The sequence below is a fragment of the Prunus dulcis genome, chromosome 8 (genome assembly GCF_902201215.1).
Source record: "Prunus dulcis chromosome 8, ALMONDv2, whole genome shotgun sequence".
NCBI lineage: Eukaryota > Viridiplantae > Streptophyta > Magnoliopsida > Rosales > Rosaceae > Prunus > Prunus dulcis.
The window spans coordinates 14,817,851-14,843,558 of record NC_047657.1 but is presented as its reverse complement, the minus strand read 5'-3'; the positions used below and the strand labels follow the sequence as shown (position 1 = coordinate 14,843,558).

General features: G+C 36.1%; 5 protein-coding genes across 13 annotated transcripts; all 5 read right to left on the bottom strand.

Annotated features, from left to right (window-relative positions):
* Window positions 1–151: 151 nt before the first annotated feature.
* On the bottom strand, window positions 152–3,726 carry LOC117637092 (basic leucine zipper 23). 8 transcript variants are annotated; one of them, XR_004587147.1, is made up of 4 exons: window positions 2,259–3,709; window positions 1,126–1,250; window positions 674–732; window positions 152–490 (listed from the first exon to the last, which is right to left on the bottom strand). XR_004587147.1 is itself a non-coding variant. In XM_034371872.1 (3 exons), exons 2-3 carry the CDS (start codon window positions 3,046–3,048, stop codon window positions 1,222–1,224), a joined length of 819 nt encoding a protein of 272 aa, XP_034227763.1. In that variant the 5' UTR covers window positions 3,049–3,246; window positions 3,584–3,710; the 3' UTR covers window positions 785–1,221. The 8 variants fall into 8 exon arrangements, 7 of the variants coding, with proteins under 7 accessions (XP_034227763.1, XP_034227762.1, XP_034227760.1 ...); XM_034371872.1 differs by lacking the exons at window positions 152–490; window positions 674–732 and having other exon boundaries at window positions 785–1,250; window positions 2,259–3,246; window positions 3,584–3,710; XM_034371871.1 differs by lacking the exons at window positions 152–490; window positions 674–732 and having other exon boundaries at window positions 785–1,250; window positions 2,259–3,257; window positions 3,544–3,695.
* A 2,573-nt stretch (window positions 3,727–6,299) lies between these two features.
* Window positions 6,300–10,463, bottom strand: LOC117612239 (probable serine/threonine-protein kinase PBL5). 2 transcript variants are annotated; one of them, XM_034341004.1, is made up of 11 exons: window positions 9,989–10,463; window positions 9,403–9,712; window positions 9,142–9,215; window positions 8,928–9,046; window positions 8,719–8,834; window positions 8,092–8,640; window positions 7,738–7,986; window positions 7,487–7,659; window positions 7,181–7,408; window positions 6,948–7,097; window positions 6,300–6,850 (listed from the first exon to the last, which is right to left on the bottom strand). In XM_034341004.1, exons 2-11 carry the CDS (start codon window positions 9,578–9,580, stop codon window positions 6,590–6,592), a joined length of 2,097 nt encoding a protein of 698 aa, XP_034196895.1. In that variant the 5' UTR covers window positions 9,581–9,712; window positions 9,989–10,463; the 3' UTR covers window positions 6,300–6,589. The 2 variants fall into 2 exon arrangements, with proteins under 2 accessions (XP_034196895.1, XP_034196896.1); XM_034341005.1 differs by having other exon boundaries at window positions 7,487–7,650.
* A 3,351-nt stretch (window positions 10,464–13,814) lies between these two features.
* On the bottom strand, window positions 13,815–14,985 carry LOC117636514 (ubiquitin-conjugating enzyme E2 28-like). Its single transcript, XM_034371052.1, has 4 exons — window positions 14,774–14,985; window positions 14,558–14,685; window positions 14,343–14,447; window positions 13,815–14,128 (listed from the first exon to the last, which is right to left on the bottom strand). Exons 1-4 carry the CDS (start codon window positions 14,841–14,843, stop codon window positions 13,985–13,987), a joined length of 447 nt encoding a protein of 148 aa, XP_034226943.1. The 5' UTR covers window positions 14,844–14,985; the 3' UTR covers window positions 13,815–13,984.
* A 785-nt stretch (window positions 14,986–15,770) lies between these two features.
* LOC117636513 (rac-like GTP-binding protein 5) lies at window positions 15,771–19,142 on the bottom strand. Its single transcript, XM_034371051.1, has 7 exons — window positions 18,846–19,142; window positions 17,800–17,887; window positions 17,605–17,714; window positions 17,423–17,486; window positions 16,583–16,647; window positions 16,367–16,432; window positions 15,771–16,265 (listed from the first exon to the last, which is right to left on the bottom strand). Exons 1-7 carry the CDS (start codon window positions 18,942–18,944, stop codon window positions 16,161–16,163), a joined length of 597 nt encoding a protein of 198 aa, XP_034226942.1. The 5' UTR covers window positions 18,945–19,142; the 3' UTR covers window positions 15,771–16,160.
* A 3,120-nt stretch (window positions 19,143–22,262) lies between these two features.
* On the bottom strand, window positions 22,263–25,463 carry LOC117636512 (protein MCM10 homolog). The gene is made up of 11 exons (XM_034371049.1): window positions 25,304–25,463; window positions 24,918–25,098; window positions 24,744–24,818; window positions 24,343–24,580; window positions 24,130–24,254; window positions 23,652–23,685; window positions 23,506–23,558; window positions 23,214–23,354; window positions 22,857–22,921; window positions 22,707–22,779; window positions 22,263–22,610 (listed from the first exon to the last, which is right to left on the bottom strand). Exons 1-11 carry the CDS (start codon window positions 25,392–25,394, stop codon window positions 22,445–22,447), a joined length of 1,242 nt encoding a protein of 413 aa, XP_034226940.1. The 5' UTR covers window positions 25,395–25,463; the 3' UTR covers window positions 22,263–22,444.
* Between the last annotated feature and the right edge of the window lie 245 nt (window positions 25,464–25,708).

Sequence of the window (25,708 nt, the reverse complement as noted above, 5' to 3'; positions counted from 1 at the left end):
AATATAAACTTTATCATTTTGTCCTCCGCAATTACTATCAAAATATCATATCACCTTTTCAAGGAGAGTTTACAGCAGCTCTTTTTGTAAAGGGAACTTTTGGGTTATTTTTCCATCACTTTAAATCCCCTTCCCTCATTCAGGAATCAAATATTCAAAAAAGGAAGAAGAAAAAACTTTATTCGTTTCTCAATGATCAAAATCCCGTTAGTGGGGATATCAATATACACCAACTCTTTTCACTTTTCTCTCTAATGATATTACCCATCATATAGATGAGAATGAACTATAATAAATTCACCAGCGAATATTAAAAGCCCACTGTCTACACTTGCATCCAGGTCACTAAAAATAAGTTGGTTAGCAGAAGCACATACTGACCATCCAAAGGCAAGGAACCTACAGAGATTCTCCTTGCCATCGTCAATGGTGGAAATAGGGTGTCCACTGACATGCACAATGGCCAGATGCATCACCCAAGGACAATGTACTGTGAAATTTATCCGCTAGTCAGTCACCCACAAATGCATTCTTTTTATTCCTTTTCACCAAAATGCTAAGCTCTTAAGTTATTTTGATGAAGAGAAACAGTAAACCAACAAAAGCCGGAAACTACGCAAGCTTCCACACAGATCACAAATTTGGATCTCACAAAGTGATTATTGTGACTCACCTGTTTACACCTCATAGTACTGAAACATGATAGAAATCACATGCCACCTTCTCTACGGTCTGTAATTCAGCAATCAAGAATTCATGTGGCTCAGAAAGAGAAAGAATGGATGTAGAACTACTTATAGCATATTGAAATGAAAATTTCGCAAAGTTACATGAACCAAAGGTAATTTGACTGATATATGTAGCCTAAGACTATCAGAAGGTTAATCCTAAAGGAAGTTGAGCTTCATTGAAGACCATTAAGTTGTCTCTGCCATAAGTTTCACTGGCTACACATAAACTAAGTTTACAGCACTACAGCACATGCCAACTCATATTATAACTTGAACAAAATAACAGCAGATCCAGCAAAACTTCAGCTTTACGTAAATAAACCATCCCTTGCAAAGAACCAAACAAATGGCTCAAGAAATAGAAAAAAAAATTTAACCAAAAACACAAAACGACCTGATGGAGAGCTGATGCTGCAGTTTGAAAAACTACTTATTGCAGGGCAATATATGTACTCTTGGGGATAATGACACTGCTTCCTTCCTCAGCCCTTCAGTTTGCTGCTGCGGCTCGAGCCCCTCCTAAAAAGACAAACACCATCTAATCAGTGAAAAGAATTGCACACTTCCAAGTTCCAAAAGCTGTATTCAGGTCTATTCATTTCAAGGTCAACAAAAGAAGAATCTTCAGCCACCTGCCCAGGAGGAAGATAACAACTCGTAATGCACAATGTTTAACTCATAATATAAAGGGCTTAACCAACCCCAATTTGCCAATTACCGAATCAATAGAGATGATTTTTTTATACAGCCAGCCAAAACAAGTGCAAGTCTTTGTCTAGCAGCATGACATGCAAACCCTTTATTGACTCTTTTGTACTTCCTCCTACTGAACTCTTCTTTTATTTTTTGTAGTTAAGAAGTCTCCAATTCCAGCTCTATCTCATGATCCACTTTTCTCCACAGAGTAAAGGGTCCTGAACAGAACGGAATAAGAACATCCTCCAACTCTTATGATAAATTCAATCTTCCAGGAGAAAGCCAAGTTTACAGAGAAGATTTCACAAACTAGGATAATTTAGCCAATCCTTTTAAAGGTTATAGCTAATTATGATAAATTTCAGACATGTAACAACACAAACACCAAGATGAGTTGTGCGTTATTCATGAATTTGAAAAGAAATATGCTAACTACAACATTACAGGCACAAAAATTTGTATTCCAACCATCCAAACATCGAGGGGAAACAAATAAAAGAAAATCTTAAAAGACTTCATAAAGTACCACCCAATTCCGAATGCAACTGATTTCATCAGGGCTCAATGAAAATAATCCTTTACAACTAGATGTAGTGCCCTAGAGAACCATCTTGTCAATGCATGCACAAAAGACTCATGAGACAAGTTCTGTGTATATCAAACATGCAGAATTGCTCATGATTAAAACCCAACTATAACAATAGAACAGGAAACATATATGAGATAACAGATATGAATATAAAACCATATAAATAACTCCAATTAGCCGACTAACTAATGTAAAGTAGTCATAAAAATACGCCATTTAGGTTAAGGAATCTTATGTCTCACCCTTCCTCTTATTTGTGGCAGAAGAATTACCATTTGACACCCCATTTCCAAGTCCACAACCAGAAAGCTCCTTGTATCCTCCATCCTGATTTACTAAACACTGAAGATTCTCAATATCACAACCGCTAAATCCTTGCCCATTCATCACCGCCCCATCTCCACATTTTCCATCAGCCCCTTGATGAAGACAATAAAGCTGATCATCACGCTGTAGATTACATGGATTCATCACATACGCACTGGGGATGTTTGGGTTGGGCAGGTTGGGATTCACTGATTTCTGATATGGAAAAGATCCAATTTCTCCTTCAATTCTTCCTCGAATGTCCACAAGCAAACACTTGAGCCTCGCAATCTCAGCCTCCAATGCAGCCTGACCTTGCAACCTCTTCAACAACTGCTGATTCAGAGTTCTCAATCTCACAACTTCATCCTCCAAAGACGCTGCCCGTGCCTTCTTCTTCTCGCGGTACTTACGAACTGCTTCTCGATTACCTAAAGGACGTTTCTTCGATTTCTTTTCCCCAGATTCAGCAGTGTCATCAGTTCCAGCCTTGTCTTCACTTCCTGTTGCTGAAGACACGATTTTAGTGTGTACATGAAAGCAAGTGTGTGTATGAGAGTAGTCAGGGCCAGGTGGGTTGCAAGTGTGGGTGTGAGTGCAAGCATGAGTGTCCTTAAGAAGGTCATCAAAGAAGCTGTCCATTGAGCAACTACTCGGATGTTCACCCCCCATGTTTGGACCCGAAAACATCTCTTGGTTCGAAAAATCGAGCTCTCCGTCCTCCATTTAGGCAAAGAACACGAAGATCTAAGAGCAAAAAGTTCCAATTGAGTGAAACAGTAGCAAAATTTCAAACTTTTGGCCTCCACCCAGATGAAGTTTCGAGCCCTCTACTCTTATCGACGGAAACCAGAGAAACCCAGATGGACACTTGTAGTTCAAAACTAATCTCCCAATTCAATCACGACCCAGATGAGATTTCATCTGCCCAAAGTCTAATCATCAGTTAAATTGGCTGAAAACCAAAGATTTTCAGCCCAAATGAACAAATAGTATGGAGGATTCAAAAGCTAAAAGATGAATTAAAGAATTATTCCCTGCGATTAAAGTTATGTGGCTGACATAAACAAGGAAAAGAGCAAAAAGTTAAAGGATTTGATAATGGAACCCTAGGGAACACAGAGAGCCAGTGACAAAGAGAGAGACAAAGCTATAGCGAAAACTCTAGAGAGACAAACATGGCAACATCTTGACGTGAAAAAACCAAAAAGATGAACATACCACGGATTGTCAAGTGGCTCAGAGATTCCGCGAAACTCACCTCTGTTTCAAAAGTCAGATGACACTGCGGAAATGTCCTCGCTCTCGCAATATATATAGGTATTTAAGAAAATCGGAAATTAAAATATTTGGGGAATAATTATCTCGTACGTCAGGCACTAGGGTTATATGGAAACTTGTAACGATTGAGAAGATAAATGTTGTGGTGAATGTTGATCCTGGCCGTTAACTGAATAGATCGTGTGCTGCATATTTAGCACCCTGTGATTTTGCGACTCTGGTTGCATATGGATACAATGGCACTGCTATATGCTATAGACCTCACGTGCGACCCGGAAACCTGAGAAGAACATTTTTGCTTAGGCCTGGTACAGCCCAATACAAGGCCCAAGAAAACTTATTGCCTTTTTTTTTGGAGTACAAGCGGTATTATAAACTAAAAGGGAGGACGATTTCTCTCAGACACACATACACACATACACACACAACTAATAAGATGTCGTGGAGATTATAACTTGAGACCTTTTGTCTGCAAGTCAAAGTCTTTTTCCACTAAGCTTGACTCTGTTGACAACTGATTGCAGTTTTAACTCTATTGGAATTGCTTCTTTTGTTAGAAACGATTTTCTTGCAAAGGGTTTATAACTCAAGTAATTAAGAGCATCCATGCATCCAAATTCCATAAAAAAGAAGCGGTTTTCTTAAAAGAACACTGAAATTTTTGTTAAAACCACTTTCCAATTTTTTTAAACTACCACAAACGAAAATAATAAACAGAGAAGTTCGTCATATGCAATGCAGTGTTAATCCTGTTTTTTATTTTATTTTATTTTTAATAAATATTATGATAGTTGAAAATGATACTCTCGTTTGATTGAAGTTGAGGGAGAAAAGAGAAAACGTTCTCTTTCATGCTGGAATGAAAATGCTAAGAATATTTTAGAGAGATGATGCTTGTTTGACTTTAGGTTGATGTAGAGTGTTGCGACATTATCCTTCCATCCTTTTCAAATTGTTTTATATATGAAACCAACATAGACAGGTTCTTGTTACAAAAATAATTATCAATTGTTTTGTACATATCATGTTTTTTATGTTTGATTTTGGGTCTCGGGCTTTTAGGCCCGCCTCCTTCTTTGGTTTCAGCCCTGTCTTCCTGTTTTGGGCCGGCTTTCGAGCTTTTTCAATGGTGGAACGCTTATTCCACTGCACTTACGGCAAGAGTTCGAATCTCACTCTCTTTTTCATGAATTTGAAATAAAAGGAAAACTAATTCGTCTTCTTATCGTTGGATGTTGAGCAAGGATTCAGTAATATGACATGAATGGGCTTTCAACTTTCATACGAATTGTGGGGTTTAGACTTTCAATATGATTCAGTCACAATTTTATTGCCATGCCATATTAGCATGCGTTTCTGATTGAACCCTTGAACAGACCACAAGAAAAAAGGTTATGGACTGTCTTTAACATCAAAATTAATGTATCGGTGCATGCCGTTCCCTCCACCAGGTTACTTGTGGAAGGGTGTGGGTGGACAAGCTCTTATAGAACTGATCAAGGTTTGTTTACCAAGCAAGCAATTTATGCTCTCATGGTATTTGGTGCATATAGTCTTCTGCATACATATTTAAGATAGTGCATAGAAAAAGAAAAAAAAGGGTTGAATTCTTTCTCTTAGATATCAGTTTCAAACTCCAAAGCCTATAGTTTTTATCTGCTTTGTTTCATCTATTTGGCATTTTTGTTTTTTGTTTTTACATCCCATGTTCTCATCTCTTTCGCTTGATATTCTTCTTTACTTTTGATCTCATAATTTCTTATAATGCTGGTTCTTCTCGTGTTCTGAAGCTGAACAGAGGAAAGGTGGAGGCTGATAAGGAAGGAAAGAAGGAAAATATGAGGAGGAGGAAAGAGAAGAGGAAGAGAAAGGAAAATGTAGAGATTAAGCAGAAAAGGCCAAATCTGCAGGATAAGGGGCACAAGATTGATGGAGAGAAGAAAGTTCAAGAAACAACTGACAGTAAAATAAGAAAAGATAATCTCACTGGAGAGGTTAAGCAGCCCAAGAAATTTGAGGGGAAACATGACTCTTCTGGAAGCTTCTGTGCTTGTTGGGTTTGCTCCCTTCATGCAGACGTTGATCTTCTCTTGCCATGTCTTTTTCAACTGAAAAAATGGCTGGATCAAGTGCTATATAGAAAACCAGTTTGTTCAACTCCCACACAGACAGACACTGCTGTGCAAGAGAAGTTTAAGGAAACTTCTATAGCTGATGAGAAGGCTGACGCTGTTCTTGTACCCAGCTTCTCTCAAAATGGTTCTCTGCAGATAGAATCACGATTTAAAGAATTGGTTTTGAATTGGGTTCCTCCTCCCTTGGAGAATCCAAGCAGTGAATTTAATGATCAAGATCAACAGTGGCTCTATGATGGAGTGTCACTCAGGAATGACACAAAAAAGAAAATTGAAGCTATCAATGATCATTTGTGCTATCCATTTACAATGCTATTTTAGGAATGAGTGTGAGAAACTCATGCCATTTTGTAAGCTGGTTTGTTTTAATATAATCGGATCGAAGTAAGATTAACCCTGAATTCAGATATCTGATTTCTTTTACAATTGGACTTTCCTTAATGTGGTAATTACTTGCAGATTGATATTTTAAAGATTTTGATCATTTATGCAGAACCATGTAGATCATTGGAAACTGTTGTTTTTATTCATACCTGTGTGGAGGAAATATGTTCACCTCCATCTGGCAAGATAAACCATATGCTGAAAACTGAATTTCCCACAAGCTACAGATTCCATCTCATTCTGTGATTATGTTGAAAAACCGAGTTTCTGACAAGCTAACAAGCTACAGATTTCCATCCTTTTCACACTATCACTTCTAGATTTTATTTACATCTACAATCCACCCCACCATTGGGTGCACATATTTTTCTTCCCCTACGCTGTACAGATGCTAATTTCATGTCTGCACAAGTATGTGACAAACTTACAAAACAAGAGAAAAAGAATTCAAGAGAGTACAAAAGAAGCTAGTCAAAGCTTGATGATCTGCTCCACCTTCCCTTCAAATATTCTTCCCAAGAAACGCTGTTGCTCCGCTCCACATTACTGAATGATGTTGTATCATCATCGACATCAAGCAGTGCGAGACCCAAATGTGACGCCGCACATGAATTTGGATAAACTTCATCATCATCATTATCGTCATGGATTTCTGAATCCTCCAGATCAAAAGATTGAGAGTTCACTTGCTTTTCAACATCTGAATCCCCTTTCAGGAGCTTCAGAATCTGAGGAAAAGAAGAGCATGAAACTTGGAATTCATTTACAGTAATACAAACAGAAACCTATTGCCTACATATTAATAAGAATATGACATTTTCATACCGCACTCATTTTAGGACGAAGCCGAGCTGAGCGTGTGATGCAGAGTTTTGCTGCATGAACCATTCTCAGCAACTGAACCTCATCAAACTTTCCACCCAAACTTGGATCCAGTATGTCTTTTACATCCCCTCTATCTATTTTAGGCTTTGCCTGAGATGTAATTCAATGTAATTTATCCAAGATAGTTACAAGGAATCAAATAAAAACAATCAAAATATGGAGGTGGCTCTTACCCACATGACCAAGCTTTCTTGTTCCTTGGGAGTCTCAGAGCCAATTGGTTTTCTTCCTGATAATAATTCAAGCAGGACCACACCAAAGGCATAGACATCAATCTTGTCACTGATCTTTCCATACATGAAATATTCAGGAGCAAGATAACCAAATGTTCCAACCACATCACATTCAGTCAGAAAAGATGTAGTTGTTGGTCCCCAAATTGCAAGGCCAAAATCAGATAACTGTCACATAGATGCAACCAATTAGCCAATGTCATAAGGTTGTGATCATGTTTTAAACACCATTTGGTTAACCAGTACCTGTGGTACAAACTCTTTGGTGAGAAGAATGTTTGAAGACTTGACATCTCTGTGAATAACCGGTGGAGAACATTCGTTGTGCAGGTAATTGAGGGATTCAGCAATCCCAACAGCAACATTAAATCTGACTTCCCACGGCAATACGGATTTGCCTATGTTCTTGCCTGCATCACCTTTCATTTTGAAATCAACATGGTTTATGACAATTTTTACCAAGCAAATGGAAGAGGACTAGATTAGTTAAACTTTACCATGTAAATTTCCCTCTAAGCTTCCTTTAGGCAAGAAATCATAAACAGAGATTAGAACATTGTCTTCAATGCAGAAACCAAGCAGAGGCAAAATGTGTTCGTGCTTCAATGAGGAGACGATATCAACTTCATGGGCAAAATCCGTCCATGCTTCTTTGGATGACTTCATCAGCTTTACTGCCACTTGCTTGCCATCTGCAAGAGTTCCCTTGAACACAAGGTTGCATCCTCCTTTCCCAATAAGATTTTCTGCTAGAAGAAGAGGAAGTTAGATAGAGAGATACTCAAAAGTCTAAATAGAGAGACGGGAAGTTAAAGAAAAGGCACTCTCAGGAGAAAGTATATGTTAAAAACCTGAGGAGAATTGAGAAGTGGAATTTTTCAGAACCTCATGACTGAACCATCTGCAACCAGATGAGTTTGTTTCCAGGAGACGCTTTAACTTTTCTGGTAGCTCATCCAAACCAGAACAACTATCCTTGATAACCTCATCAACAATGTCACTAATACCTCTTTCAAAAGGATTTTCTTTGATAGTTGAACATTGAGGAGACTGCTGTGGAGAACGGTCCGGTAAGCTCATCACCCATTGCACCACAGACATGTCTCTTGGGGCTGGGAATTGTGGATTCGCAGAAGTCGCTCTGCGGAGTAGGGGCCAGCCAAGGCTCTTGCCCACATGCTCTCCTGCACCAAGTGAAGTTGATCTACAAGGGACTCTCTTGTGTTCGTTCTTCAAGTCTTCACTACTATGCTTTGAACCATCTTGGGAGCTCTGAGCCATATCAGAAAATGATTTCACAGTTTCTGTATCTTCCTCAAAGTCACCAAACTCAGATGAGCTTCCTTTAGAAGTGAGATTTTCAATCTGAGAAAGACTTGGCCTTGGGTCACCTGTGAAACCTACCATAACCGAAACACAATTTAGTATTCATGAGAGACCTACTGGTGGGGTATTTTCTTGGACTTAAAAACACCAACCTGGTAGTTGATTACTGGTGCACCTTCTGAACACAATTTTCCCATTGTGGATGGCCACAACATCAGTGGTTGGTGGCAATTTATTAGCACAGAATTTCGCCGTAGAATCCCAACCCCTGCAAATGAATCCTGCTTAGAGTAATCAGAAAAGAATCACATACATTAAAACCAATGCGAGTTTTTCTTCAGTTCCAAACTCTCTCCCTTACCCAAGAGTGTTTGGCTTGCTTGTGCCTACCACTATGGCCAGAGTAGCATGGTCCTTTGCCTCTCTAACTAGAGCTTTTTGGATTGACCTTCCTGTCAAGACCTGAGTGGTGAGGTCTACCTGAAATTTTAAGTATGACAGTCCATAATCAATCTCAAATTTTGCAACATATGAAATAGTGCAAGAGTAATGAACAAGGATTAAGAAGTACGAACCTTTTTCATATCACATAGCCCCTCATAACCCTCTAGGTAACCATCCAATATCGTCTTGGCTTTCGAGGCGAAATCTGTACTCATTAACATAACACATAATGTTATTTAATGACATGTTATGTTTTCGGACTCTCAATCGGAACTACACATATAAAAAAGATTTACCTAATCGATAGTTCAGATTGACAGAAACATAACATTTTATTTACGAGTATAACAAAGGAACACATATGCAAATGAAACTATATCTGCAGGCATTACCAGAACTTCGACAGACATGAACTGCAATGACGCAATCTCCAGGTTCAGCGACTTTCACCAGAGCCCAGCCGAGCAGCTCTCTACTCTGGCTACCAATTGGAATCCCAACCAACACAACATTCTTCTTCTTCTTCTTCTTCTTCTTTATAAGATCCTTGAACACCTCCTCAAGTATCATTGTGTTCTTATGTTTATGCCTCTGATAAAATCTCTCTCTCCCCCTCTTTCTCTTTCTATCACAATCTCAAAATTTCTATAAACGTTTTCTGGCTTTCAAACTTCCCACTTCTTGAATTTAACGTCTCAACCCCTGCAACAACAAAAAAGCCACCATGGTAACTCAGCCCAGAAGAAACCAGAAAAACCAATGTTCCATTACAACATAACATTTCCGGAGCTGCCACTTGTGGATATAAATGGTGCCCATCAACACATAGAATCCCATTAAAATATAGCAGATTTATAAAATTCAAACAAATCCCATTTGAAAATTAAAGTCCTTTCATATAAAAAAAAAGGAAGAAAACCATGAAAAGAAAGCAGAATCAAGAAGAAGATAAATGTGACCAGACAAAATAACACGTACCTAAAAAATCTTGTACCCACTCGTGGCTAAATCCCAACATGTTGTTTTAAAAACCAATGCCCCCAAGTAGCATCAGCAGCCTACCTACTGCAACTAAATTCAACACCCAGAATTCAAAATAACTATTAACAAAATAAAGTGCTAAGCTGACGAAAAAAGCTTAGATGAGCAAATGGGTGCTTTTAAAAAACAAAAATTCTGAAAAAGGAAAACAAGAACAAAAAAAAATGCTGGGTTTTGGGAATTGTGTCGGCGAGAGAGTGAATTCCCGCCAAAAGTGGACAAAGCCCTTCTCTTTTTTATTTTTTTTGGGGTTTTTTTATTTGTTTTGATTTCTGGTTTGGCTTTGGTTCTTGTTTAAAGTGAAAGTAGAAATTGAAGAGCTTATTTGAGGCCGTTAAAAAGCAGCAGTTTTCGCGGGAAATCCCAGAAATGCGACAAAAGAGGACATGCGGGCTTCAACCAGTTTTCTCGGATTAACGAAAACAGGAGGCTGTAGACGGCCGTTGCCGTACCACTTCTTATTTAAATTCAACTAATCATAATTAATTATTTATTTATTGACCAAGAAAAAAGATAATTAATTAATTGACACAAATAAAGTAAATAAACGACTGCTGAGCAAAGAAAAAATTTCAACCAAAAAAAAAAAAAGGAGTGATGGTGCAGGTTTAATATGGCAGTCACATCAATCATTTTGGAGAATGTTATCATGTTACTCTTGGAGGAAAATTTTTGGCGTATTTATTTTCAATTGGGTTTGTTCCTAATAAATCCTAAATTAGCTTTGGTCATATCTATGAGTTAAATGCAATAGTCTTTTTGAGATTTAATTAATTAGTGGTCTGTTTTTGAGATTAAGACTTTGTAGAATTGAAAATAGCTGGTATTATCAAATTACAAGATGAAACTCGAATTTTTATTTATTTATACAAATGATAATCTACGTTTAATTAATCTAAATTATGTGAAGGGGGTGCGGAGTGAGGAGTACATCTACTCTAGCTAAATTGACTAAAGTCATATCTGGAAAAACACTTGTGTGAAACGAGAATAACATTTTTTTATTATTTTCAACCTATCACGATGTGTCACGCGTTATAACTTTTTCATTTAAAATTTATGTCTTGTTGTAATTTTGATGGAAGAAATCAAATCATTGACTCATTCTAATTTCAACTTATTTTTCCGCTCATTCTAATTACTCAGAACACTTAATTTAATCAATATCAGACTTGGCCGAAAGAAAAAAAAAATAAAAAGATAAAATAAGAGAGTAGTCAATAATTTGACAGAAAAAGATTTATTCCGTGTTTGAATGGAACTATAGTAGGGTGGATTGGAAAAATTCATAGGTCTCTTCTAAGCTATATTCTCTCTCCTTTTTTATGGTCGAAGCTATATTCTCTTTCTTCTTGTTTCTAAAAGGCCGCCTGCATTTGAAAGTATTTCGTGTGGATGCTTTTTTTTTTTTTTTTTTTCCTGCTAATTTGATTGTTCCGATGTCTGCTTCATCCACGTGTCCCCACATCTTTTCAGAATCTACCGACAAAAGGATGGTAGGGCAACACATGGAACATATGTGCTAGGACAAGTAAATGGATGACCCATTGACATGAGATGAGAGCAATCCATCCAATCAACAGTTATAGAATCAACTTTTCTATCTTTTTGGACCAAATTTCATGTTTAACACTTGATAGAAGGTGTGAAACATTGTATGTATAATGTGTGACCATTATCATAATAACTGATCACGTAATACTTACGTTACAATAAATAAATAAATAAAAATTAATATGCACGTAATTTTTTTGTTAAATTAAATTACACAAATACAAAGATTATATTCTAAAGTATGTAAAACTTGCGTTTTGATATTGGATCTCCATCATTATTCTTTGTGTAGTTTCTTTATATTTGGAATAAGTCATAAAGACTCTTTGGGCTTTATGTGTAGTTTTCACCTATATTTTTGTGAGAGCTTTTCATCCCTCTTTTATGAGAGTTTTATTTATATTGTTATGACTTGGTTTTTTCAAGTTTTGTCTCTTTTTGATTATTTTGAGTTTGCAATATTAGTTGGGATGTCTATACTAGAGTTTCTTCAATAATTCGTGATCATTAGTGAAGACGCACCAAATTGTCTTACTTTTGATGTTAGACCGCTCTATTATTGTAATGGCCCTTTGTGGCTAGTTTGTATTGGTCATTTTGTAGCTAATAGCTTTTTTTTAAAACTAAATTATGAATGCAATCTTAGAATTTCTCAACAAAAAAAAGTATGTACCACTCAAGTAGTTATTGTAATTACCATGTTATGCTCAAATCAAAATTTATATAAAGTAGCTACAAATATTGTACACATCACACGCATTATACTTCTAAAAACATGATTTTGAACTTTTAATCATGACCAACTACTAAATCAAAAGTTATTGAAACTAAACTTACCAATTTTCTTTACATATCATATTTCTAAATCGTACAATATATTATTTTTTATTTTTTAATTTGAAAAGTACTAAATTTAAATAACATAAAATAAAAAAGTTGCATCTACAAAGTCAAATAGAAAAATCAAACACATTATTCGAGTAGATTTTGAACTGAAATTGGTTCGCTAAATTACATTAGGAAACTGTGGAACAACTTCTAAACTTATTTATTTGGAAATGGATCGTCCTAAACCCATTTGGGCAAAAGCTTATCATAATTAAGCTCGTAATTAAGAAATTAAGTAGGGTTTCCACTTTCCACCACGTTTTATTGGTCTAACAAAGGGAGCTAACTGCTCTTCCCAATGGACCATGGTGCTACATCACCATTTTTTGGAGCCATGCAAAGAAATTATTTGTTAGGAGAATATATGGTAGGTCAAGAAGATATATAAACCTACTAACCTTCCTTTCTATAATAATAATATCAACGATATGAATACCAACGAAAGAAGAATTAACTACGAAAATGATAAACACGTACGCTCGCACATAATCAAACTCCTCGTTTTGGCATGAATGACATCATTTGATTTTGATTTTGAATATGATTCGTTTGAATTCCGTGGAAAATAATGGGAATTCATGCATGCATTAATCAATGCACGTTTATATTAATATGCATTGCTTGTAACATTATTATTTATATTCTATATAGTTGTTACATATGAGTATTGATTGAACTATAATTATATTGGAAAAACCGCCCTCTGAGATTCGATTGGTAAGTGAGAAAGAGATTTGCAAAAGAAGAATGACGACTTTGATTCCTAACCGAATGGATAATGACGGAAAATTAATTAAGATTAGCCTCTTTGCGCGCTTCTGTGCCTGCGAGAGATTTAAAAAATAAATAAATAAATAATTTTTTTTTTTTAGAATTAAAAAAGATAATGGATAGTTGTATTCTATAAAAATAGGATCCATTATCTTATTTTTCTTTTAATTTTATTATTTTTTTAATATGAAAAAATGTGAATTTATTATATTATCCTCATTTAATTAATAATTTTAATTCTTAATGTTTGCATTAACCAAGTGTATTTTATGATATTTTGAATGTTTCATCATTCTTTGCCTTTTGCTTTATATATATAGATTAACTATTATTAAGACTAAGATCATAAGCAGAATGTGCCCATTTCTGTGGCTATTTCTTTCAATGGGCTTTTCTTTAGGCCGAAGCCCAATTATTGCAATGGGTCCAATGGGCTTTGCTTATGAGCCGAAAAACGCGTTCGAGTCTCACCAACGATAATCAACATGTGATTAAATTAAAAGTTCAATCATAATTATGAAAATTCTTCCAAGCAAGAAAACAACAGTAATGTTGAAGTGTAGCTTCAAAAACTTGGCAGCCATAATATTCATGTTCAAGCAAAGGAGGTCAAATTACAATTTGGGGGCCTCAATTCAATATATATAAGACAAGTTATAGTAATATAGGAGCTGGATATATATTTTTTAAACAAGATTAATTAGGGTCTGAATTAATTAATTAGTCCATGGCATACTTCTGGGTCCAGCTCCGAGCTGTTGACTCATATTTGACTTTGTCAGTCTTGCACATATGAGCAATTTCCGGAACAAGAGGGTCATCAGGGTTCGGGTCGGTCAAAAGTGAACATATCGACAGTAAAACCTGCATGTCACAAAAACAATAATATTAGAGACACTAACTAACCCATAAGACCCATTCATGTGTAACTCCTTCATGTAAGGTCAATTAAACCGACCCTATTTTGAAATTCTTGATCCATTCCTGACTCAAAACACATAAAACGTGTCGATCTAAGTGATGGTATAAGTTTCATGTATGTTAAGGTCTAATGCCACCTAAAACTCATATGTGTCACCTTGGATATGGTGAGTGCTGGACTCCATTGCTCCTTGAGAATGTCCAAACAGATATTGCCATTGCTGTTTATATTTGGATGGAACACTTTGGTCCTGAAGGCAACCTGCAAAAGATTTATTTATTGTATCCCACAGCAAAGCATCAGAATATATTTGTATGGCAAAATGATGCAAGATTGTTAACAGAATTTGGTGATAGATTTGTTGTATATACCTTTGGAGGTTTGAAAGGATAATCAGGTGGAAAATGGATGGTTACAAGGAACACACCCCCTGAATAGGGACTGTCATTTGGACCAATGATTGTTGCTTGCCAATGGAACATGTCCTCAGCCACAGGACCTGAAAGAAGGAAAAAACACCATAAGAAATTACATATATATATATCCATTTTCCAAGCAATAAGCCCTCTTTTTTTCAGTTCTTTTACCTGCACTGCATGAAGTTGGTGGATCTCTCTGCAAGTCCTTGAGCTCCTTCAATATTCTCTTTGAGGCCATTGAAGCAGTTTCAAAGATGAAGCTTCCTGGTTTTGCGTAAGAACTTGAACAGAAGGATGAAGGATGGATTAATTTGCAAAAGAATTACAATCTATTGACACCCTGAAAAATGGTAGGTTGGGGTGTTGGTGTATTTAATGAAAGGTGAGAAGGAGAGGTTCATGAATTCTTGTGGGCTGATGAAAGTGGGAACAGAATCAGTTCCAGAACAAAGTTGAAAGCAAAAGAATCAAGAGACTTAGAAAACAAAAATTCAAAGATTATCTGCTGCCACAATCTCTCTATATCATAAATAAACAGCTGCTGACCAAACAAAATTCTAATTGTTTTGTTATGCAGAAATTCATGCCACAATCTCTTTATAACAAGTACTGAAGGTCATCGATTCTAATTGTGAGGGCATGCTTTACTTACTTTAAGTAGAAGGCTAAGTTTTTTAAGGAAAAGATCTTTAGGCCAATTATATGCCATGAAAGCAACTCTTACCCAAAAGAAAAAGATATTCGTGCTTAGCTCAAAATGCTCAGTTCTTGAGAATCTGGGACAATTTTGAAGTTGATGAGTTGGGGGGATGCATAAGAAGATTTAGAAAATATTCTCAAATGAAATACAAACACAGTTTAGCCATAGCTTATAAGGACTTTGATAGCCCCACTTCCTTTGCCTTGATTCTGCTTTCTGTTTTGCCTTTTTCTTTCTAGTCTCTTCATTCAATCATGTGTCACCATTCTTGGATTGGTTAATTTTCCTTTCAAACCAGTCACATATATGCATATACATATGCCTATTCAAGATTCAGGTGCAGACATTCGTACTGTGAACTATGAGAGGCCGGTCAGCTGGCAATATGGTCGTTTGTCAGGCCTCTCACAATCCGCAATCCTGATAATAGAGGATGTCAAACTGTCTAACATTCAAGATTGTATGTCATGAAAATATAACCATCTATATATATTCTTGAAATTTGACGTGTACTAAATCAGTTACAAGACGTGGATTTTATACGGCTTAAAAAGTAAAATATCAGTACTACATAGAGACAATACATTAGGGAAATCAAACCCAAAGAGAAGAGGGTTCAGCATGTTAACAAACACGTAATGCAAAGCATTAATATACAAATAAAATCAGAACACTGCCCAGACAGCATAAACAAAGAACTTGATGCATAAAGAGAGCTCCTACATCTGTCAGTCGAAACTACGATGCCCAGCTTGCTGCTTCCTCCGGACAGAAAAATATAACAGGGACTGAAGAGCATTAATGGATAAATGACTAATTAGTCACAGTTTCTTCCCAACACTATTCTTTCCTTGCTCACAATATAGAACAGGCCTTCTGTGCCTTTCTCTTCTTTTTCTTCTTCTGTTTTGGTGGCTGGAGAACCACTTTAATGGCTGCGTCAAAGACTGCTTTCACATTCTGCATTCACAAGGGGTATTTAACATAAACATAGTCATCAGTGTGAGATCATGGCGTGCTTCCCCTGTAGGTATCAAGTGATTTGAATTGAAGTTACAAACCTGCTGTGTTTTTGAACTACACTCAATGTAAACCGGAGCCCCAATCAGCTTCTTTAGTTCCTCTCCCTTCAAAAAGAACCCCCAAAATAAAAGGGATGTAGAAAATCAGGTCTTAATCCCATTAGTTGGTTTGAGTTTGTGGAATAATTATTTTATGTAACAAGAATAGTTAAGAAAAGAAATTGTGACTATAACTCAGGTTGCAGTAGAAAATACCTGGGCTGTGGTAATTGGCACTGCACCAGGGTGATCTACAAAGAATTGCTTATCATCCCGAAGATCTATAAGAAGAAAATTTAGCAGTCATGAGAAGCAAAGCACAAATAATGGGCAAGATAAAGATTATGTCCAGTAAGATACTGCAATACAACATGATATGGACTAATAGAGTACATGTGATCACTACTGTAACACAGAATCAGATATGATCCGATCAGAAGATACTGATTATGCCTCTGTTAATCTCTATAGCAGAGAGATCTCTTCACTTCAAAATGCACATGTAAATGTAGCAGCATATGTACATGATTACATTTTATCATATCTAAATGCTGATCTGCAAGGGATTTACAAAGAGCACCTCCTGACAAAAACTTCAGTGCCACTAAAATTGAACAGGTGGTCAGTATAGACCAAAAAATCTGTGTGTGTGTGTGTGTGTGAGAGAGAGAGAGAGAGAGAGAGAGAGAGAGAGAGATACAAGTGTTCATCAAAATGAAAACTTGCAACCTTTACCAAGAATTTACCATTGAGATTCTCAAAAAGCTAATAGTAAATTCAGATTACATGAGAAAGCTACCTAGAAGGTGTACAAAAAACAGAAACAGACAACACAAAAGCTGCACTTGAACCATTTGTATCTCGAAACAATTATACTTAAATGGCACCCCCAGAATTCTTAGGTTAGCATAAGCAGGCAAAGCTAATAGCCAAGGAAAGAACTTCATAGGGAAATCAAAAGTGCTACATAATATCTCAATTAAGGTTGAATCAACTGATATTTATCACGAGTAGCGTAATAGGAAACAAAGGAAAGCAGGGGAGTAGAGATCTAACCAAGCTTAGTTCCGACAAGAATAATTGGAACACCAGGTGCATAATGCCTCAATTCAGGAACCCACTAAACATTGAAATGGAAGGAAAAAAAAAAACCTCATCAGCAAACTTAGACATCAAACAATAGTTGAAGAAACTTGGGGAAAGAAAAGAATTAACTCTGAGGATAGTGTGAGTCTTACTTTCTTGGCAATATTTTCATAGCTGGCCTTACTTATGAGAGAGAATGCAAGTAGGAAGACATCTGCCCCACGGTAGCTCAGTGGTCTTAATCTATTGTAATCTTCCTGTCCTGTTCCATAATTTTAAACATCAGGCCCAAGCTTTAGAAAAAGACAAAACTATGAAGAAGGAATATTTTTCAGATTTTAACTAACCAGCAGTATCCCACAATCCCAAATTAACAGTGCTCCCGTCCACAACCACATTTGCACTGAAATTGTCAAACACAGTTGGCACATAATCCTGCTCCCCAACATATTGCAAGCAAAAACAGAAAATCATAATCATCCTCTAGAAAAATTAATCTCATACAGAAAAAAAATGCGAAAAGCAAAATTTTGAATCTTAATAATCACATGCAATGCAAAATATAGATGAGAAAATTCTCAAAGTTACATACATGCTATACTTTTTTATATCACACAAAGCACCTTACACCGAACAGTCTTCTAGTCTATTGAACAGGTATAATGCAGAAAGGTTTTTACTAAGTGATTCTGATCAATCAAGGAAATATGTACGCTTAGCTACGCCTCTACAAAAGAAAGAAAAATAAACAAAAAGTAAGAGAAAATTGTAGACATGAAATTTTTCTGAGCTTATTATTCAACTTAGTTACTAGGCTTAATCCAGAGATATGATTCAACATAGGTTCAGGAATGACAAATTATAGAAAGGGTCAACGTCACTGAACAAAACCAAGAAAACCCTCTTAATAAATTCTGCACCACAACAAAGTGAACAAAAATAAAGGGCTCTGATCAGCTCAATTCAAACATAAAGACTCAAACTTGATCGAAATTTTAAGATTTCTTCGCTATATTATACATACCAAACAGGGTAAATTGAAAATGTTAAAAAGAATGACCCACAACAAATAAAAGCCCTGATCATGCTAAAACCGAAATTCGAATTCTATGGGACTCAAGTTTCATGTGATTTCCTGATTTTGCTTCTGAACACCCAAACGAGGAAACAGAATAGAAAAAAACAAAGCTTTGCTTTCTTCGTCCCACGTTTTCTTGAAAACCAAACAAAAGCAAGTAAATTGTGCTCAAGAATCTTGCATTAACCCCACACTGAGAACCTAACTACCCTACCAGGCTCAGCTTAGCAACCCAACTAAAGACAAACCTCAAAGACTTAAACTTTCTCTCTGCAATCAAACAAAACAAGAAGAAAAGAAAGAAGAATCCTTTACCGTAGGGAAAGTGTTGCTGGTGTAGGAGATGAGCATGCAAGTCTTGCCCACCGCTCCGTCCCCAACTGTGACACACTTTATGAACCTGGAGGCACTCATTTCCTCCCAACTCTATCCCTTCCTTCTTCAACTTATGCTTCTACAAAAACCCTAATTCAGATTATAGCAGAGGTTTCTTAACCCCCACCACAACCCAGTTTAGTTGAGAGAGAGAGAGAGAGAAAAGAGAGAGATATGGTAAGGCAAAGATGAAGGGTGCTGGGCCTAAAGAGCCAGCTCTTGCCAGCTATAATAATAGTATGATATTAATGTGTTACTGTGTACCTCAAAGACTCAATCCCAGGCCCCATTTCAAGTTTTCAACCTTTCTTTCTATCTCAGTAAAACTCCACCAACCAAAACAACCAATTTGTCCTCTTGGGCATTCTTTTATATTTCAAAAGACCCAAAAGAAAATCACAAGATCACAGGCATTTGTCTTTTATTTTATGTTTTTTTACTGTCATTGACTGATTGGGAAGAAGTTTACTTATTGGGGAAACAAAGGAATATTAGGCTATTAATTTGGTGGCATGTAGTTATGAAGGCTGAATCTGATTTATTCTGTGTTTCTTATTGTGGGGGTGTCAATTGTCAAACGAGTTTGCATGTGGTGTGGGGTTGTGAAACATAAAAGCTCTCTGTGCTCAGTGCTGCATTCCTAAATTGGCAATTCCCCTTCTTCCATTTCTCTGTTCCTTTTCCTTTTCTGCTTTTCAATAATATGTCAAAATAATTTTATATTCTTAACCATATATGTAGAGAACATCTAGCATTTGATTTTGTGGCAGTTGTTTTTATCAGTTACATGATGTTTCAAGTTCAACTCACATAAATACGATAATAATTATGTGTTTGATATCTAGTCGTGATTTTGCTGTTTTTCTATATTCAAAAGTCAACCAACGTTTTACTTTTAGCTAAGCTAGGTGCATTTTGGGTGTTACTGCAGCTTCCATTGGGACATAAATTCTATAATATTGTACAAATAAAAAACTTAGAAATGCTCAATGCCTTTGTTTTCAAACTTGAACTTGGTAGTTAACCTAATAGATTAAATAAATCATAGTTTGATGCACAATTTTAGGCACGCATTACAGCCCCACGAAACAGCACCAAAAACTGATACCTAGTGTGAGGTTGGTTACATAATTAAAGGTGGTGAATAAGATGGATGTGAATGCATGAGAAATGAGTGCATGTGTTCAAATTTCGTTTTCAATGGTGAGCCCAAGTTCGATCAAAACGAAAACTAAAAAAAGATGGCCAGTTAAACCCATATTATGGTAGATGCTGACAAGTTTTATGGCTGAATTTGCAATGTTAAATTTTCTTTTGAACATTTTGCTTTCTTCTGAAGCAAATCAATGGAAAATCATAATATGGGGTCCTAGGGTTCCTTGGCTTTCAAGCTTACCCGACATAATGTGTACTATTATGGACCAAAAAGAGAAAAATAAAACAAGTAGAAGGTTAAAAAAAAGGGACTTGACTTGGTTAGGATGGTCCTTGGCTTGGCTTTCAGTTTATTGACCCATCATGCTACTCTGCAACCACGCATTTCTTTAAATAAAAATGGAGGTGGTTGAACCGTTAATGGCCAGTCCACCCACCACATCATACTTATTGGAAGACAAATTATAAGATATAAAAATATATAGATTTTTTCCAGTGCTGACGCTGAACATTATTATTATGCGAACGTTATGTATTTTCTTTATGTTTATAGTGGTGTTCGTACGGTAATAATGTCATGACGTTATAAGAGAAAAAGCATAATTTAATTATTAAAAAAAATAAAGATATATAGCATAGTTTTAGGAGGAAAAAAAATGGGATTATAATATTTTGGTTGTGGTGCAGTCTATTAGTTGCAGGCCCTGTCATGGCATCTCATAGATTAAAAGCTAATTTTGAGAAAGAATTAACACAACGTGGGGGGAGGGTTAAGAAGTAGATGAACATTCTTTATCAATGGTGTAATTAATTAATAAAACTAAAATGCATGTTCAAGGGTGGGCATTTTCCATGATTGGAATTTTGAAAACTTGGAGGATTGATCACCTACTACACAATAAACTAATTTGCTTTCTTTCAAAGTTTTGTTTTGTAGTTAGTTGGTTCTGTCTCTAATTTTTCTATGTTATTCTGTTTGTTGTTTTGGTACGTATATTCAAAATTAAAGGAAAAAAGAAAAAAGAAATCTTTGCCAAACCCTTTGGGTTCAGTCTCTATCAATTTAAGCGAAGGAAGATGTTGTCTTTATTGATAATCTTTAGGAAAAAGGAGAAAGAATCTTTGCTAAATGTACTTTAATAATAAAAACTTTTTGGAAAATCCCAATTACCTAATTATTTATGCCTACAAAATTAATGTGGGAAATCATACAAATTTGAGTAGCACATGGGGAGATTTACACCCTCTCCATAAGTGCATGTGCATGAATGACCATCCCTCCAACTCCTATCAAATCAACATCTTTACATCTGGCTCATTGTCAAGATACCATGGTCCCCTACCCATAATAAGGACCATAATCAATTTTATATAATTTGATTGTGTACTTTTTTGTAAAAAATAAATACAAGTGAAAGTTTAAATTATAAGCAGGAGACGAGTTTCTTATATACATTATCAAGCTATCATAAGAGTTTGAATATAAAATCACTAATTTGTAAATTAAAATCCTTTTTTTATTGAACTAGACCTAGTTAGCCACGATTGTGTAGTTTTAACTTTTATCCAAGCAAATAACACATAATGTTCCAGTTTTCTAGCATGTGCTGACCTAGAGCTTGGCTTATAGCTCTAACTATAGAGATTGATAGTCAAACAACGTGCTTGGAATTGTGACCCTTATGACATAATGTGTGAGAAATGATTGTGATGTATGAGAATTTTTTTTTAAAACAAACAATAAAAGAATTGAACATAGGACATCAAACGGGTTTAGAGTTAATTCCCTTTATCATTTATCACTTGAGCTATAAGTCTCGATTGTACACGACTTTGTAGAATATAAAACTACAAATCTGGCATCAATAATATGCACTGCCCAAGCCAACACCCGTGACACAAAAGGTTGCTGTAACTAAAGATAAAATCATAAAACCAGACAAACTCTTACAAAGCAATGGATTGAGCACTCAAAGATGAGTCAGATAACTGTTGCTGCTAAAAAATGAGAAACCCTGGCAACAAGCTAGTCACAAGTTCAAGTCAAAACAAAAACAAATCATAAAGAAAAAGGAAAAAAAAAGAAACGTACAACAGAAGCATATACAGCTTTTCATTCCTTTCTAAAAGTTTTCAAAACTTGGGAAGAAAATTTGAAAGCAAATTCATTGACTATTTCTTTTCCACCTATCTAACTAATGAGAAGAATCAGTTCTGGTTGGAAAAATAAATAAATAGAACAATTCCCTCATTAATGTTACACTAAAAAACAAAAAAGAAATGTCAGCTCACAACCTTTACCATTTTAAAGCAATTAAAAGAGTGAACGGGTCCAAAATGTATTGGCTTACAAAATTTAGGTTCACAGTGACTGCTTCCAAGGCTCAGAATCCTTCATCCGAGCTTATATACTCTAATTCAATCATCTTTCCCATGCCCTCCTTTGTTTTGTCTATCAAAATTTTCTCCTTCCCAGTTTTCATTCTTTTTGAATCCATTTGCTCGTTTTTTATGACTGCAGATGGATCCATGCTTATACTAGATGGTTTCCTGAGGAACAATAAACAAATCTTCAGTAACAAGGAAAAAGAACAATTTACATTGTATAAATAAAAATATTGTAAAATAATCTTATATATGAATCACCTCTTCTCTGAACTGGAGATCGGTTTGCTTTGCATTTTTGAAGTTTTAATCGCATCTTTCGGATCTGTCTTCCCTGCATTGCAAAGGTATCTAATGAGGAAATTGCACACAACACTGCCAGCAAGAGCATAGAGGGATCATACACTTAACCTGTCATCTCAGCCAAAAACCTTATTCCTTGTGAGTGTGTATTTGTAGTCACTTTACCTGCATTGCTGTTCATACAAATCACTAATCAGACCATTTGACGGAATCCTATAAAACTTACCATAAAAAAATCGGATGTCTTTTATATTGAACACCTTTTTGGATTTCATTTCTGGTTGCACATCTTGCAAGTATAAATGTGAGAGTAATTATGTTCTCTGGTTTCTAGATGGTGATGGATTAATATAATTTACAAGATGAGAAGGCGTTGTATCATTGACAACTAAAGAGCATTGCTGAATTGCTTCATAATCAAATGATGCTTAAATATTTTTCTTTCCTATGCTGACTATGACAAACCTTAATGCCTTCTTGAGCCCTTCCACTGACAATAGCTTCACTGGCTGCTTTCGCTTGCACGCGTTTGATTTGTCAGATAGAGGATCAACCATAAAAATCCCTTCTCTACTGTGAGGAGTCCGAAATGCTGTTCGCAAGTTCCTGGTAGCATTAAAAAAATATGCATAATCAAATGAAATATACCACCAAGTTAAATAAACTAAAACATATTATACAAAGGGGGTCATTTCATAACACAAATGTGAAGTCTAGATTAAAGAGAACCAGATCATGCAAAGCATTCATCACTTACCCTCCATTGAGCTCAGTTCGCATTGTCATCGTGGAATATTTCTGTGATTCTTTCTGAAGAAATTAGAGATACAGGAAATATTAATAAGTTTGCCTTGAAGACGGATCAGGCAAGCAAAGATTAATGCTTTAAATTCACATGCTTACCGATTTATGAAATTTACAATATATTCCACGGCGTCTGAGATCACATGAGGAACCAGTGTTAAAAATATTAAGAAATAAATGGTACAAAACTACTGCAAATGTAGACGTACATAATGATACAAAAGAACCTCAAAACTTTATTGGTTGGCAAAACCATAGAAAGTGCTTAAAGACACCATACTAGATTGTGCTCATATGGAGATCACCAAAAGATTATTTTTCACTTGGTTTATGTATCTGGTTTCTGGTAAAAGAGCATCTATATGGTGCAACTTATTACGCAAATATCTTTTTGTGACAAAATTCCATATGAAAGCACTGATGTGTATGTATAGATGTTTATCCAGTGCCCTTGATTAGGGTTAAAGATGATTCAAAACATAAACCTCAATATCTTAGTGAAGATAACAGTCAGATGGCAGTGATTATAACCATCTGTCTTTGAATTAAAGTGATCAAAGAACAGGATCTTACATACTTGTTTATGACTACAGTACAAGCCATTCCATCCTTTCTTTTCCCTTTGCAAACTCCATAATCAACTGAAGTGCCCATCTTCAGCATTTGATTGGCTGAATATACACTCAAAGAAAAACCACCACCCTGCATAAACAGATTAAAGAAAAGTCATCTTTAGTGATATAAGAAGAAAAGGTCAATAAAAGAAAAACACTGATTGACAAATTAATACCATAGCATCCTTGCGTACGGTGCAATTAAGTAGCGCAAACACCATTCCAGCCTGCTCTTTGCAGTTCATCTCATAAGCATCACCAAACAAGAAAACAGAAATGGTATCTTCATCCAAACACCCAAATTTCCATATAGAATAACTCTTCCCTGTGGAACTAGTTTTTGGATTCCCCTTCTCAGTCAATACTCCAACAGTTGCCCAACAGCCTGAAAGAGTATCCCCACGCAGCAAATTCCTAGAAAACCCCATTTAAAAAATGTATATCACAACCCAATTCAATCATAGTTTGAACATGTACGATAAAATTGATTTTGGATTCTGAAAAATAGAATATCACTCTAAAGTTTCTAACCAAACAATTCCTAAATATGCAAAGATGTGAAAAGCAAGAAGATTACTTTATGGCGGATAACCGAACAAAACGGATGTCTGAAAAGTGATCATTAAGCTCTAAAGGAGTTATCAACTGCTTCCTGTACGAAAAGAAAAAAAGATAAACAACTCAAACACAACGTCCAAGTTTCCTCACATTAATTCTTACAATGTGCATCATGTACAAGTATTGGGATTACCTGATTCGCAAACCCGAAAATTTCTCAACTTCTGGATCAGTGGAGGCACTGGGCCGGTTCAATTTCCCAGGCTTCTGAACCGGTTTAGGCTCGTAATCAAGGCAGTCCTCGACGGCGTCCCTGAACACGGACATGTCCACCCGCCCTCTTTGGCCCGTAAATTCATCGTCCGATAAGTAGCCTGCAAAAAGTAAAAATGAAGTATTGATTGAGACCCATTAAACTTTTCAAGGAATTGAGAGAGACCCATTAAAATTTTCAACAAATTGAGAGATACCCCAGATCGAATTTCCAAGATTTTCACCGAAAATGAGCAACCCAATTAAAAAATATTCATAAAAATTGAAAAGAAAAGAAAAATAGTTGGGTAGGTGTATAAAATATACCTGCTGAATGGGAAGGAGAACCAGGAGGGGTTTCCAAAACCCTATCTTGAAGAGAGAGAAGGAGATCAAGGTCGTCTTGGCGATTTGACATGGTTTGGATCTCTCTCTCTGTCCTCTGTGTCTTGTGAATTTTGTTGTAGAAGAAGAATGTATCAGGCAAAGACAGTTTCGGTGTTTGTGTGTGTAAACTGAAAATTTTGGAGGTCAAAAAAGATTCGTTGGGGCCGTGGAGGGAGAGTTTCAATATTTTGGAGGGAACGTGAATTGGAAGTTACCAAACGACACCGCTTCGTCACACGTTGTAAAAATGTGGTTTGGGCCTGGCCCATTGTAGCTTGATTTGGCCCATATTAACTTGATCAAATTTCGGCCTGGCGTATACACCTTGGGCTTATTACTCAATGC

Excerpts from the sequence above, each read along its gene's own strand:
- LOC117636512 (XM_034371049.1), bottom strand. The coding sequence starts at position 25,394 with ATGTCAAATCGCCAAGACGACCTTGATCTCCTTCTCTCTCTTCAAGAT. Across the intron at positions 23,355-23,505 it reads CGAACTGAGCTCAATGGAGG|GAACTTGCGAACAGCATTTC; the intron begins GTAAGTGATGAA and ends TAATGCTACCAG. Across the intron at positions 22,780-22,856 it reads GTTTTTGGCTGAGATGACAG|GGAAGACAGATCCGAAAGAT; the intron begins GTTAAGTGTATG and ends TTTGCAATGCAG.
- LOC117636514 (XM_034371052.1), bottom strand. The coding sequence starts at position 14,843 with ATGGCCTCAAAGAGAATATTGAAGGAGCTCAAGGACTTGCAGAGAGAT. Across the intron at positions 14,686-14,773 it reads ACCAACTTCATGCAGTGCAG|GTCCTGTGGCTGAGGACATG; the intron begins GTAAAAGAACTG and ends TCCTTCTTTCAG. Across the intron at positions 14,448-14,557 it reads ATCCTTTCAAACCTCCAAAG|GTTGCCTTCAGGACCAAAGT; the intron begins GTATATACAACA and ends AATCTTTTGCAG.
- LOC117612239 (XM_034341004.1), bottom strand. The coding sequence starts at position 9,580 with ATGATACTTGAGGAGGTGTTCAAGGATCTTATAAAGAAGAAGAAGAAG. Across the intron at positions 9,216-9,402 it reads TCATGTCTGTCGAAGTTCTG|ATTTCGCCTCGAAAGCCAAG; the intron begins GTAATGCCTGCA and ends TAATGAGTACAG. Across the intron at positions 7,409-7,486 it reads CCAAAGAGTTTGTACCACAG|TTATCTGATTTTGGCCTTGC; the intron begins GTACTGGTTAAC and ends TCTATGTGACAG.
- LOC117637092 (XM_034371872.1), bottom strand. The coding sequence starts at position 3,048 with ATGGAGGACGGAGAGCTCGATTTTTCGAACCAAGAGATGTTTTCGGGT. Across the intron at positions 1,251-2,258 it reads TGCCACAAATAAGAGGAAGG|GAGGGGCTCGAGCCGCAGCA; the intron begins GTGAGACATAAG and ends TTGTCTTTTTAG.
- LOC117636513 (XM_034371051.1), bottom strand. The coding sequence starts at position 18,944 with ATGAGTGCCTCCAGGTTCATAAAGTGTGTCACAGTTGGGGACGGAGCG. Across the intron at positions 17,715-17,799 it reads GGGATTGTGGGATACTGCTG|GACAGGAAGATTACAATAGA; the intron begins GTTAGTTAAAAT and ends ATTATGGAACAG. Across the intron at positions 17,487-17,604 it reads ATGAAAATATTGCCAAGAAA|TGGGTTCCTGAATTGAGGCA; the intron begins GTAAGACTCACA and ends TTCAATGTTTAG.